The 14452-nt window shown below is 41.0% G+C and overlaps 1 protein-coding gene across 1 annotated transcript in view; it reads left to right on the plus strand.

Annotated features, from left to right (window-relative positions):
- Positions 1-14452, plus strand: part of LOC308125838 (cadherin-7-like) — a 112260-nt gene that overhangs the window by 42333 nt on the left and 55475 nt on the right. Inside the window, exon 3 of the mRNA XM_080489852.1 lies at positions 5955-6249. Coding sequence (XP_080345978.1) covers positions 5955-6249 — 295 coding nt within the window. The remainder of the gene's footprint in view (positions 1-5954; positions 6250-14452) is intronic.

Here is a 14452-nt window from a genome sequence, read left to right on the forward strand (position 1 = left end):
TCATCAGGATGCTGATGAAACACACACACACACACACACACACACACACACACACACACACACACACACACACACACACACACACACACACACACACACACACACACACACACACACACACACACACACACACACACACACACACACACACACACAAACACACACACACAAATATTTTAGCTCATTTATTCCATTTAGGTGGGGATAGGTAGAAGTTTTGGTGTGCAGATGCCCTGCTTCCACACACCACTGTGTGATGGCTAACTGCCTCTCCATGGTGATTGCTAATTCCCCACCTCCCAACTTGAAATGAAAGAGGGGAGTCTGAGCCACTGAGCCGCTCTCAAAGCACAGCACCATGGCTACTCACCAGAACATGGCCGAGTAAATAGATGAAAAGCCAAGCATGTCGGGAGCCGATGTCAGTGACAGCTGCACCGAAGCCCCCGTCTACTTTTTTAGCTTTCTTTTTTTGTGGCAGAATGACCCTACTTTGCCTTCCTGCCTGTCTCTTATGTTTGACTTTCATATATGCTTTATTCACAGGCTCTGAAGTCCCTGCTGGCTTTACATATGGTGCATAGTAAACCCTCAATAGTAGCCCGTATTCACAAGCAAATTCACAGAATCTGTAGAACAAAATAAAACGTTGCAGTATGCAGTTTACACTGTAGGGAGGGTTGTCATGTGCAGGTTTCATGCCTGCAGCATCAATTTCTCAACAGGAAACATTGTCCAAGTGCACCATTGTCCATCTTTTCTTTTTGTTGTTTGCGATACTGTGCTGCCTTGCTTGTAGAGACCCTGTTAATTCCCGCTGTTCAAGCAGCGCTGTAAAATATCTTGAGGGCGATTGTTGATTAAGGGCTTGTGAGCTGCGGCACAGGCCGTTTCACTGTACTGGATCCAGTATTGCTCACAGGTTGCCCGTAGGTATGGACTTTTGTATCCGTTTTGGGTAGCGCACCGGCCATTGAAACGAGGAAATTGTACCATCCTCAGGAGAGATGCAAATCCAGAGACTACAAAGCCTGAAACATGCGTCTTGAGGTTTGAGCTTCCTATTCCTTTTGGTGCTGTTGTTTCATCTGAAGACCTTATATTTTGCCCCTTTGTGTCGTTCAGATCTGAGCCAAATGGACAGCAACAAAAACAAACACAATTACACATCTTGCAACAGGCATTTTACAGATTGCGCACAATGGCAAGAATGGAAATTGAAATGCCAGAACAATTTCAACATGTTCAGCAGTAGTTCCTGTGAAAAGACAAGTATGAATCAGTGGGCTGATATCCTTTCTTTTATGCTTTTTACCCTTCTCCCTTGCTACTAGGTAAACAAGCAAACACAAAGCTAACAGGCTGGTCCCTGGAGAGCAGCCTGCATACAAAGCGATGATAAGTGTCAGCACTGATTTCAGAAGGGTTCACGTTCAGATCCCACCCCTCCTTCACAATCCCAGGGAGTGCCTTTGAGCTACGGTGCTGCGCTGCATGCTGTGTTACACTCACCTCAAGGGAAGCAAAGAAAAGAGTTACAGAGCGAGCATTTACGTTTTTGCAAGTGAAGCAACTCGAGCGCTGCTCCGGTGGTAAAAAGTAATAAGAGTTGAAACTTCAAATACCACAAGAAAATGAGCTGCAGCACTTTTAAAACGGGCTAGATTAATGGCAGATAAAAGTACTTGACCGTCATGTACTTCTAGTAAGCCCTGCCAAACTGCAGAGATTGAGGATTCAGCACGTCGAGTCAGTCGCTATAGTGTCATGCCCCCCCCCCCCCCCCCCCCCCCCCCCCCCCCACCAGCAGGCTGAGAAAAGTCTGAATTGTATAAAGCCAAACAGTTCACTGAAAGGACCACACAGTGTGCTTGATCCTTGACCCCAGCCTGAATGCGTTGCGGCCTGTCGACTTTGTCCTTCTCGTCCGTGGCATTTACTGGAACCTGCTTCCTCGGATGGCTTCCTCCAGATTAAATGTTGACTGTCCAAGACCGACAGTTTACCTCAGGTTTGTTCCTGACAGCAGGAGATGGTGAATAAACACAGCGGGCTCCATAAGAGTGGCAACATATGCACACTTAGTCTTGAGGACACGGCCAGTGCAATCATCGTGCCCCCAGCCCAGCATCCATCAGCAGGCTGATGGATTCCATTAATAAAAAGACCTTTGGTGTTGTGTCCTCTGTTCAGCATGTACTCCTTCAGCGCCACCAAAATAATATTGACCTAATCATTCACCACCCCTGCAGCGCTGGCTCCAATCCCGAAATACCATTGTTATTTATCCCGTAATGAGATGTTGACATTTCCAGATAAATTGAAAGAAGAGTTCAGCAATAGTCTTCTATGAGTACATTGTAACATAAGAAGAAGAAAAAAAAAAAGAACAAGCTGCACAAAAAGCCTTTGTCAATGCTTTGACATAATGAGCAACAAGAGAGGCTGGAATCTAATTGAAAAAAAAAAAAAAAAAGAAAGCTGTGTTGTGCTTTGTGTTCTAGTGCTGTTTTCTATGTTTATATCTTTAGAAAACATATTATTGATGATCAGTCAAAACTAAACAAACAGCCTATGAATTGTCTAAACATAATTATTTGGATTACAAAAAAAGTCAATGTACTTTTTCTGCTTCTGAATATAATAAATGTACTATTTCATCGATGAAACCCGGGGAAATCATTCGATAGCTGTGGAAGTTGGAAGACTGGAGGACAAGCCCTTGATTCAGCTTATTCATCTGAAGTTGTGACCAAAGAGAATCTGTGACGGTTCAAGGACCCCGCACTTTGGCTCATCTTGGTTTTTGTCTTGGTTTGGTTCAACCGGTGAGGTTTAAGACAAACTTTGAGATGGTTTAAAGGATTTTCCAGGTTTGGTTCAAAACCAAAAACACTCCTGAGCCTTGTCTATGTGAAGAAGTGAATTTGTACGGAATTCGCATGATGATGAAGATGTTTATTCTCTCCTTGCTATTGGTAATTTATTGGGGTTATTTAGTCTGATTTAGATTTCCGGTTCCTCAGAGATTTTTCAGTAAGGTGCTTTTGATGAGATTTCTGGAAGTTAACCAGATCAAGCTTCTATTTTTTAAAAAGTTGATTTGTTCCCGACTATCACACTGGAGTTAAATGATTTATTCTGAGTTTGGCCAACTATGCTTGTGGTTAAAATGTAAAAGATTTGATCCAAGATTCACCAAGCTAGGAGCTGTGATTTTCACTGCCAACACTGGAAAAAAGGAAAAGCGGGACTTTCTCTGGACTTTACCGCTTAAACTATAAACTCCCATCCTTTAGATCACTGTGAAAGATTTACAAAGATTAACCAAGTAAAATAAAAGTAATTCAGGGGAAACTTTTATTGATCCAAATATATTTAGTAAAAAAAAAACTAAAAAACATTCAGTAGGGGTACTATGGGATATAAGCTAGTTATGGTCAGGTTTCAGTCTGTCAGATATTTACAGGCAGTTCTGACTGAGGCCTCTTTATGACTACATGTCGTCTCTTTGTCGATGATGTAGTGCTGTTGGCTTTATGAGACATCCAGGATGCCTTGAGGTGGTTTCTTGCCGAGTTTAAAACGAAACAGATGAAGGTCAACACAATGAAGTCTGATGATATACTAACGTGCTGGAAGGTCAAACTTATACAAGTATCTTGGAAACGTTCTGTTTCTCAGCACGATTTTGGCCGTTTACCCAATATATTTTTCATGGTGTTGGTTGAACACGAGAGATTGTCCTTGTAAAGTGAACGTGGTTGTTTACTTGTTGAACGGAGCGCTGTATACTACAAACAATGTCATCAAGACAATGGGTGCTACCGAGTTTCAATTGTGTTCTTCAGCTTTTCAGTTTCCTTAGTTACTGACTGGAGCAAGCCTTCAACATTGCCGCTTTTACTATGCAATCACTCGCAATGTGTTCCTGATACCTATTTCTCTTCTACCTATTGCTCCAACATTGGAAATAGAAAGCCTTGCAAGTAAGTGGATAAAGCAATTAAGTTGAAAGAACAACCTTAATTTAGACGGATTGAAAAAGAAACCCGGCCGAGTCTATCCTGATATTATCGATCTGTGAGCGAGAACGCTATTGAAATGCAGATATAATAAAGCTTCCTTCTACTTGTGTTTAACACCAAATATCAAGATGTCAGGATACGCTTTCTGCCTGCTTTTTGTCTGCACCATTTGCCATCGAGGTGTTTTGTCAGCTCCGAGGTGACAGGGAAAAGACAGAAATATGCACTCTGCTAAATGCTGACAGCTAAAAACGGTCCGTCTGCACGTCTTTAAATACCAACAGTGGCCTTCCCCCAAGATATATGTCAGCTTCTGTGATAGCTCTGATGTTAACCATGTTGAAGGGGTTGATGGCCATCACACTGCTCCCTTCAAAACAGGATTGTTCAAGGTTGAGTACTTGTCACGATAATTTAAATATCTTTTCTTCAGAGTTGTTCAAGGATTATTTTGTTGAAGTCATACTTTGAGAGGGGGTCTTAAAGTCATTGTGACTTGCTCCTCAGAGATTCGAACTTCTTTACCAAGAAGAGGGTTTGCAGGACTTGAAAGAGTCACTGATGTGCCTCCTTTGTGAACCTGCCCAGTATGTTGGTCTGTGGAACACCGTGACAACTCGTATCATTAATTCAGCTTATTCTAGTTCAACAAGGGAAAACAAAAGGTAGCTCAGGAGCTGAGAGATGAACCAAGTTTTATTTAAAGATGGTCACTATTGGGTAATATAAAGGAACTGATTTGACAGCATAGCTTCGGGGCATTGTTGTTTGTCGATAAAGCTTAACTTCCGTACATGTTTCACATAACAAATGAAAGCCACTGAACATAGATGATCTTTTGTAATTCAGGTATGAATATGAAATGTGCTTCCTTTGTTTCAAAGAGAAAGTAGAAACATTAAAACAGCTCGACCAGGAAGGACTCATTGATCCCAGTTTTTACCTCGCAGGACTTTCACTCGCTGGTATTTAAGTGGTATTTTCAGTGCTGGATTTGTGACCTATCTTCAACTGACATGGAGTAGGATGTCGGCAGTAGTGCAGATGTGGGATTCATAAAACAAATCCCAGTGCAGCTTTTAGAAACACATTTAGAAAGCATTTCATGAATCTCTGTTGAAAAAAAAATAGATAAAATCTTTCCAGGGCAGTCATTTATCTGGACCTTAATAATAGATCTCTGGGCAGAAAAATGTAAAATATGCAAGTCCATTTGCCACATCATTGTTGTTTTATTGATTAAAACACATTTTGTGATAACTGTGAAAGGCTTTTTTTTTTCTTTGGGATGCGCTTCTTGTTACTGGAGGATTTAATGGAAAATTGTTAGTATCATTTATAATGACCAATACATCAGTTAGCAAGTCACACTGCTATTACAGTAAGTGGCAGCGTTTCATTTCATTCCATTATTTGTGGCAAAAATGCAAATCGTAATGGAATTTTTGCAGCATAATTCATGCACAAATGTTTCATGTTTTGAACTCTTGATCTGATTTGAATATTTGTTCAATAAACATGATATATTTGCTTGTGTTGGTTGCACATATCAGCATCGACATGACAGTGACGATTCACATGATGTAGACATTCAGTATCGCGGTAAATGATTTCCATTTTAAATATAGTGGATATTTATACAAATAAATACATTATGAGACCATCTCAAACATTCAAAAACACAATCAAATTCGAATTACATCAAGGTGATCAAGTAATGTGACTTGCTATGTGTAAGTATTTAAAGCAAAGTATCGATCTCATTTGTGCAATCCTCATTTATTAGTTTCGAGTCTGTTCTTGTTAGAAAGAGGCCCTCAGGTCATCGATTATTGAGTCTAACATGACCACTAAAATGTTTAAACTTAAATTTAAATTTATGCCCTGATAGATTACTGTTTTATGTGCACTTCTTCCCTCCTCCAGCTACACTCGGATGTGGACAAAGGAGATGGGAAGGTGAAGTACGTGTTGTCTGGCGAGGGGGCTACCTCCATCTTCACCATTGATGAGAACACCGGAGATATCCACGCCACGAAGCGGCTCGACCGAGAGGCGCAGGCTTACTACACCCTTCAAGCTCAGGCCGTAGACCGGATCACCAACCTGCCAGTTGAGCCCCGGTCTGAGTTTGTGGTCAAAGTCCAGGACATCAACGATAATGAACCAAAATTTATTGATGGACCATATCTGGCAGGTGTTCCTGAGATGTCTCCTTTAGGTAAGCCTCCGTAATTCTTGGCAAAGCATAATCCCATGATATCAAAAAGGCCTTTATTTCCATATTTTTCTTCCACACGATCTTTTTCAATGCTCACTCCGACTCTCACTCTTTGACTTACTCTCGGTTCGGCATCTGCGTTTGATAATTTTCCACCCCACTGAATTCGTTTTCATCTCCCACAGTCTTTAGGTCGGAGGGGGGGGGGGGGGGGGGGGGGGGGTGCAATATTAATTTGAGTCCAGCATGTTCACTATGTAAGTCTGAATGTGTGGTAATCACATTGGGCCCAATTTAAACAGCATGAAGGTCTTCCTCTTCATGGGCTCTACATCAATGAGGTCCAGGTTAATTTACTTTGATTTTAGCATGCCTTGGCCGAAGCATGAATTGAACAGGTTCTCTGTCCCCTGTTCGGATGTTTTCATTAAGGACATGCAGTTGTATGTTGTTACATTTTTTTTAAACTTTGAATTACTTTTTGGAAGTTGAGGACTGAAATACTACCAAGATGTCCTTGGAGCTTAAATCAAGGCAAACTTGTTTGTGTAGCCCATTCAGAATGTTACAAATACACATTTAAAATACAATGTAGAATGTAAACATAAGGAAAAGTTACTTCAGAAAGTAAAAATAATTTTTTTATAATATTTAATTAATCACAGTTGTTTTCAGAATTCTCAATCTAATTGTTGCATGTGACTCTGCAGGAAACTGGATAAGAAAAGATTCATATTGACTTCGCCCTGTAATTCACTTGTAGTTTGTGGTAATGCTGCATGTAAAAGGGGGCTTTGGTCAAATACCCTGAACCAAAGGCCATCAAACATTCAGAACCTAGTCTCTACTTCAACTACACAAAATAATATGAATGGCTAGCTGTTGCAAACTTAAATACTCACAGTTGTATGATGCATACTTTATGGCAATAAATGTTCATGATTGATCGTCAGGCCGTTTTTAGGGTTATTCTCATGAACGTTGTCCAAGTAACCTCATTAAATAATCAACCTAATTCCATTAATGTTTTGTAACGTGAAAAACAGAGAGACAAACTGACCTTGTCTCTATTTCAAGTCTTCTGCTAGTGATGCATCATGGGAGTGGCCGGTCAGTTTCAAGGAACCGTGCAGGTATTACAGGCCAAAATAATCAGATTACAGTAATGAAGAAATTTAAGCAGACAAAACATTTTTCACAACAATTATAATATTTTTTTTACAAACCTGTAAAATATTGGATTTTGACTTTATACACTAAATTGCCAACAGTGGATGACCTGCTGTGTGTCCTTATAGTGAGTAGGAAACCATACATTATAAAGTTGGTGAATCATTCAGAAACTGTGAAGACATTCATCTTAAAACAATAAATGTGATCTTTGGCTGGCTCAATGAAAGGTTGGGGATTACCACAGTCATCTGTGCCATCTGTCTAATATATGAAGAGTTGTTTCACTGGTGGATGATGCAAAATGAGTCGAGGGATTACTAAAGATAATGTGATTTATTCTTTTGAGGTTACAGACATCTTTTTCATATTACATCGCAGCGCCGCTGATAACTTTTCAGGAAAAGGTTATCTGTAACTGTAGCCAGATTACATGAAACAACAAACGCATAGCAGTGTATTGTGTGGACTGTGTGCATATTATGTCATTTGCAAGCCCGCCAATAATTAGGCAATAGGAAACAGTTCTGCTTCTGGATGAAATTCCTTTTCCTTTGTTGCTGTACAGAAGCTGAAATATTCATATAGCTATCCTGCGGACTCATAAATTCAAATTCTGTCGATCACATTAGCATTTATTACTGCAGATATCCTTTTTATCTATCTGTGTTAAAAACACTCCTGGAGGAAACCATCATATCGAGGCCCGTCTGTAACTGGCTGCATGGTCAAGATTTCCTCCAAGGTTTTGCCCAGGTCCCTCTCTTGCTCAAAATGCGAGTGAATGCTAATGAGTGACAACAACATCCTGAGGCTATTCAGCTCAGCAGGTGTATGAGGAACAGGGCGAGAGAGTGACCTCCATATCTATAAGCCGATGTCTATGAATTGTATTAGTTTTTAATTAATATCATTTCAGTTAATGCTGATTAAGACTATTTCTTTGGGTTTGTTCTTTGAGGTGAGGTGTTTTCCAAGGTGGCAGAACAGTTGCTAAAATGGGATGTTTTGGTCAAAAGGAAATGGCCAGTATTGCGCTTATATTGCTGTTTCATGGTGTTTTCATCACCAACCAGACTCCGCAAATTGTTAAGTTTGATGTGCCTTCATTTGCATATTTATCACCTCGCATATGCTGGTACAGGCCTCTAGGCTTATAAGTGTTGATGAGTAACGCATGTTTGAAAAGTAAGCCAAGCAAACTAGAGGTCTGAATCAGGCTTCAAGGCCACAGGCAATTCTACCACAAATTAGGCTTGGGAGTTCATGCTAACCAGTACTATCAGGAATCTGCCTGCTGAAAATGTTCCTGGAAAAAAAAAAAGAGTCAACTGCACGTGAATATATTTCTTTCCATCCATTATCTGGCCTTATCACAGTTGCAGCCTAGAAAACACAGCACCGCAGAAATCCCCAACTGCTCCAGCTCCTCTGAAGGGCTCCCAAGGTGCTTCAAGGCATGCTGGGAGCTGTGGTCCAAACACCAGCGAGCAAGAAGTGCAGTGTTGCGTGACAGAAAGGAACTTGGTGCATTAAAAAAGGGGTGACCTGGCCTTTTGAGTTGATTAAAAACACAAACAAAATTATTTTTAAACCTGCAGATTGCGATGAAGTGTGAAAAAGTCTAAGTGTGCACTCAATTCATGTCAAGCTTCTCCCGCGATCGGCGTAAGCTCATTCAAACGCACAAGATAGGACTCAACAGGCATCATTTAGCGAGTGCTTGAAAATGTCAAGAGTGAGCAGCAGACACTAGTTGGGTCCCATCACTGAAATGCTGTCAGAGCTGTAAGTGGGAGTGTAGTCAAGTGGTAACTCGGAGAGAGGTGGGAGAGAATGCTGTGGAATTAAATTCACGTTTGTGTTTATGTGTAGGGGGCATGTTTAAACTGGAACATAGCATTAGATTATTATATGATTCACCAATAAAAACTGTTTTGGAGCAGTGAATATCATCAGGTTTAGGTTGACGCGATTTTCGCCGACAGCAAAATTGGTAAATGGGAAGCGTAAATTCAATCCCTGCAGTATGGGCGCTTTACTGAATATGGATGCGAGACTTGGAAGACAAGTATGTCAATTTCACATGTTCCACATGAGGTGAATTCACAGAGTCCTTCTGATAAACTTGTAAACGTATTCAGCAGGGCAAAGTTCAAGGCAATGCACACCATATTGCAGCCAAAAGATTTATTTGCATGTAGGAATTTCAGATACTCTGCAGAGAACTCACCGCATGGGGAATAAAATATTGTCCTCTCCTCTAACAGAAAGATTTGTGTACACTTGATGGCCATGAATCTAAACCCTGAGGAAACAGACATCATTAGAGACAGCACATATTAATTAGTATAAAACACAGTGATACTGTCAATCCTGAAATAACCCAAACAAAAAGCTGAAAGAGGTTAAACAGAGCTAAAGAGTATTGCAATAAGTCACTTTGTATAATCTCACTTAGATATGCCTAATGAGACTGCCTTTATAGTTTTTTTTTTTTTTTTTTTCATCCATCTTCTATACCACTTCATACAATGGTGCCGGAGCTGTTACCGTGGGACTATGGGAGAATTCAGGGTCCAGGCACTCAGTGCAAACACAGAGAGACAATTTCACCCTCATATACGGACCTACGACCAATATAAGGTCACCAATCAACATTGCGTTTTGGGTGTCATGAGCCAAAACAGGCCCCAAGAGGCTCCAATCCGGCCAAACCACCAAGCAAAGTGTACATTTTTTTTATGTATTTTCTAAGAGTAGTGAACATTGCACATCACTGAGACCCGAGCTGATCTACCATTGATGCTGTCATGAAAACTTTCAAACTCAAAGCATTAGTCTCAAAGTCATCAGGGTGAATTTGTAAAAACATGCATAATGCAACAGCTATATGACAAGTTTTTTGTACACTTCACTGTATTTTGCACCAAAAAGTATCATTAAATTTTCCTCATTGTTGAAATTGTATAAAATTTGCTTTCATTCTGATAAAATTCAAACGTTATTATGGCAGTGTTTTACCGGCCCCTGTACTAAAATGTGTTTGACAACCCCGGTTTACACGAGTACGATGCTCAGAGCCATTGAAAACGCAATTCTTTGTAAACAGCTCCCAAGGTGGAACTTTTCAAAAACGCTCCGTCTCCATCTGCAGACACCGTAAATCGTTCTTTTGTACCTGCGGGAGTAGATGGACAATAGCAACAATGATGGCCTTCAGAGTGTCATGACTCCCAGTCCAGATTCTCCTGGCACTTGGTAGTTTTATGGTTGGGAGTCACCAGCAATAACAATCCAACTTGGTCATCTGCCCATATGAATGTCTGTGTACTCGCCATTGTTATTGTTTATCGCATATTGTTCTCTTCGGAAATGTGTATGTAGTTTCATTACAAAAACAAACAACACCCACGAGTGCCCCGACCTGAAAATTACATAATTTCAGCATTTCTGCTGTTTATGTCTAAATATACATCATTTTCAAAACATTGCAGCGTAAAGACCAAACTTTTCTGAAAGAAAACGCAAAAAAAAATTAGTTTTTTTCTTCAAACGTTGTCGCTTAAATGAGGCCTGCATGTAGAATATTTCACTTCTCTATTTGCATCAACACGAAAGACGAGGAAAAAGCGATTCTGTGTCTCGCCTTCAGAGTCGGTGACGGCGGGGCACCACACAGAGGGAAATTAATAAAAACAAAGGTGTTGTGGCATTCTGAGAAGGTTCAAAGTCAGAATTTCGGCAGGCGTACCAAGGCACCCGGAGCTGTTCCAAAGGAAGCGGCGCTTTGCTTGCAACACAGCGACAGAGATCTCTGAAGGATTACACAGCTGACTGTCAACGGGGGGTACAGAGCTCAGGCTTAAGGAACCAGAGGATTAGAGTACAAGGGCTCCGAGTCTCGTGTCCGACCCGCGATAAGACAGCAACTTGGTGCATCAACTACCACGGAGGAAGCGTTCGCACCGCGAGTGCTGAGCTGTGGGGGTCACCCCCACCACTTTATTTACTCCACCCGGCCCTTTGGATGTCTTCATCACAAGCTGTGGGAAACAACAGAGGAATAATGCATCGCCTGTCTTTGTAAATATCTGCTCAAAGCAATTATCAATGCAGTAAAGTACAGGGAAGGGCCAAGCACCTCTTGTCCTCAATAATTCCTTTATAGATGTCTTTAAATCATTAATGGTCGCAGCTTTGCACCGCTGATGAATGGCTTCAATTTAGAGGAAATCATGAATTTAATTAATTAAAGTAATTAGAGGCAGTACTCGTCCATACACACTGAGACCTTTTGGCCCGAGGATCTCTGAAGGCTTTTGTCTTAATCACGGCAGGGATGTCAAATAAAAGACAAGAGAGCTGGAGGACAGCTGGAGGTGTGACAATCGCGGGGCCTGGCTCACTCCCGCCGCACAGCAAAGGGCCAAAGGAGCAGTCCGAGGGCTCATTACAAGCACAGAGGATGTAATGTCAACCCAAGGCCACAGCTCCTGGATTTACTACTCGCCAGTCCTATACCCAGCTGTCATAGTTCCTGTCTAATTCATGAGAGTCCAGATCAAGGATGGGAGAGTCATTTGAGTCTCTACATGAAAAAGGCCATTCAAGTTTAGGGAAAGTTGATTTGAATTATATTAAACCATGGTGGTTTAGGGTCATCTGTGCTACTTTTCACTGTGAGTTATAAACACATTCACACACAATCTGCGACAGCTCAATAAAACAAACTCTGCTTCGCTGTGTATTTTCACACAGCTCTTAGTGTTTCATTTCTATTGACATACTTGAAGATGTTTAAACGCAATTATATGATAATTACTTAGGACCGCATCATTTTAAATTATTTTTACTTAAGGATACACTAGAGGCAGACACACATATCCGAAATAACCCCGGATTGAACAAAGCCCAGTAAAACATCAATATAACCCGAGCGCTGAAACATGTAATACAATTAGCATATCTGTGATAGTGTAAAAGAAGTGAATACACGTGAGAAATGTCGACTTTATCACAACGCAGCTGCACAGTTTTTTGATTGCGCATAATAAATTGGACATTGAACGCATCTCTGCAGGTGTCTGGCAAGTTTCTGTGCAAAACTCTGTCTTTCTCTCACAGTCGCAAATGGATGTGGAGTGAACTCAATACGCAATAATCTGTGCTCATCCCAAACAGCAGGGAGCAGGTGTGAATGTGCATGAATATAATCAACTTAATCAGCAGTGGCGGCTTTGAATACTCATGAAGATGCTGTTTAAAGACTGATTGTTGTGATGTATGTAGGAGACCCTTAATTATTCTCTTCCAGTTAAGCTGTATTGGGGACAACTCTTGATTTAAAAACATATGAATTTGTATTGATGAAGAACATTATACTATTACATCCTGTCACGTTTGCTAAATCATACTGAATGTCCGAGCACGGATGCATATTGCGCTTGACGTTTTGCATGCTGCCTTGAAAACGGCACGGGCCTGAAGAATACCTGTCTGTGACTCGCATTAAGCACGCCACATTTATTTTCATTACTGGCAGATGACAGTTGCTCACCGACGATGCAGAATTGATGGGGAAACCTGTTTTGTACACAGCTGTGGAGAATAAATAAAAAACGTGCAGATCTGATCCATCACATCAACAAAGACGGACAAACACTGGAGGGACAGTGACAGGCCAAATTGAGTAGCAGATGACAGCCCGCTGGAGCAGAATGAATCTGTTCACATATCTGGATGTTTCTTCAGCTTTTTTTTTTTTTTTTTCCGACGGTTGGCTCTCATCCGGTTAGTTTTGCCTTTCACACTGACATCATTGTGAGACCAGGATGTTTATTTGAGCATCAGGACAGCTTGTAGAAAATCCCCTAAAAGTGATGCCCCGTCCGAGGCCATATTGAATGTAAAATGAAACCCTCGTCCACTGCACCTCCTGCGAAACAATTTTAACTACGAGCCTGCATTAGAGATTCAGACGTCACCTGAGTTCTCTTTCATACAGTCATCTTTTGACCTTGGCGTTTTAAACTACCTGTAATATAACCTGTCATGACTAAGAGGTGATGATATAATCTAGACGTCCTTCTCCAACCAGCCTGGTGATAACTTCTCCAGCTTCAAGCTTCCTTTTTTTTTTTTTTGCCTTCTATTATACTGTTCACATCCAGGGCCAGAGCCTGTTAATTCTGCTTTATGGCCAGAATGGAGGACTCTAATCTTCAATTTCCGTGATCACTTCATTTTGTAAAAGCCTGTTAAAATACATCTCATGTAAGAAAGGGAGATTTTTATTAGGATGTTTGCCGCAAAGTAAAATATCGCCAACTTAGAGACAGCACTTTCTGTCATATGCGACACTACGGGCCCGCACATTGCCAAGAATGTATAGCCTAGCTATTAAAGTGAAATATTCAAGCATCTACCAGCTATTCATTTGACAGACTGGAAAAGCCGCGCTCTTGCAGAATGGTGTTTTTATTTCAAGGTTATTTTAACAATGCCTACTGTTGATGATTTCACTGCTACCAATTGTGAGAGACTGCTGTAGGCGTCAGCTTTAAGACCAACACTGACGCACAGTCTCGCAGCGAAAAATAGCCGGAGCCATAATGGTTGTTTGTGGTAATTTAACAATTGATTAAAAGGTTTTTCCCTCCCTAATATCAGATGGATATCAATGCTCTGCCCTAAAATTGCTTTGCCTGAAAAAAATGTGTCTCCGGTAAATGAAGCTCAGTTGGAACAACAAGGCTTGTTTATACTGTAATGAATGACCTATTGAAATTGATTGGCACTGATTGCCGCTGATTATGTTTTCTCTGTGAAATCTTCAAACACTCTATTGCCGTACCTCTGCCTCGGAGGAAGTGTGGGAGAGGACAATACAGCGTCGGGTGCAGAAATGACAGTTGTCAGCAGAGTTCACAGTTTGAGTTTGAAAACAAATCTCCTCCTCGTAGGCATGAAGGACATTAAAAGTATACGAAATCAGGCTTCAAAGTTTTCTGTCACTTTTGTGTTGAGTGCA

This window comes from Lipophrys pholis (genome assembly GCF_963383615.2).
Source record: "Lipophrys pholis genome assembly, chromosome: 20".
Taxonomy (NCBI): domain Eukaryota; kingdom Metazoa; phylum Chordata; class Actinopteri; order Blenniiformes; family Blenniidae; genus Lipophrys; species Lipophrys pholis.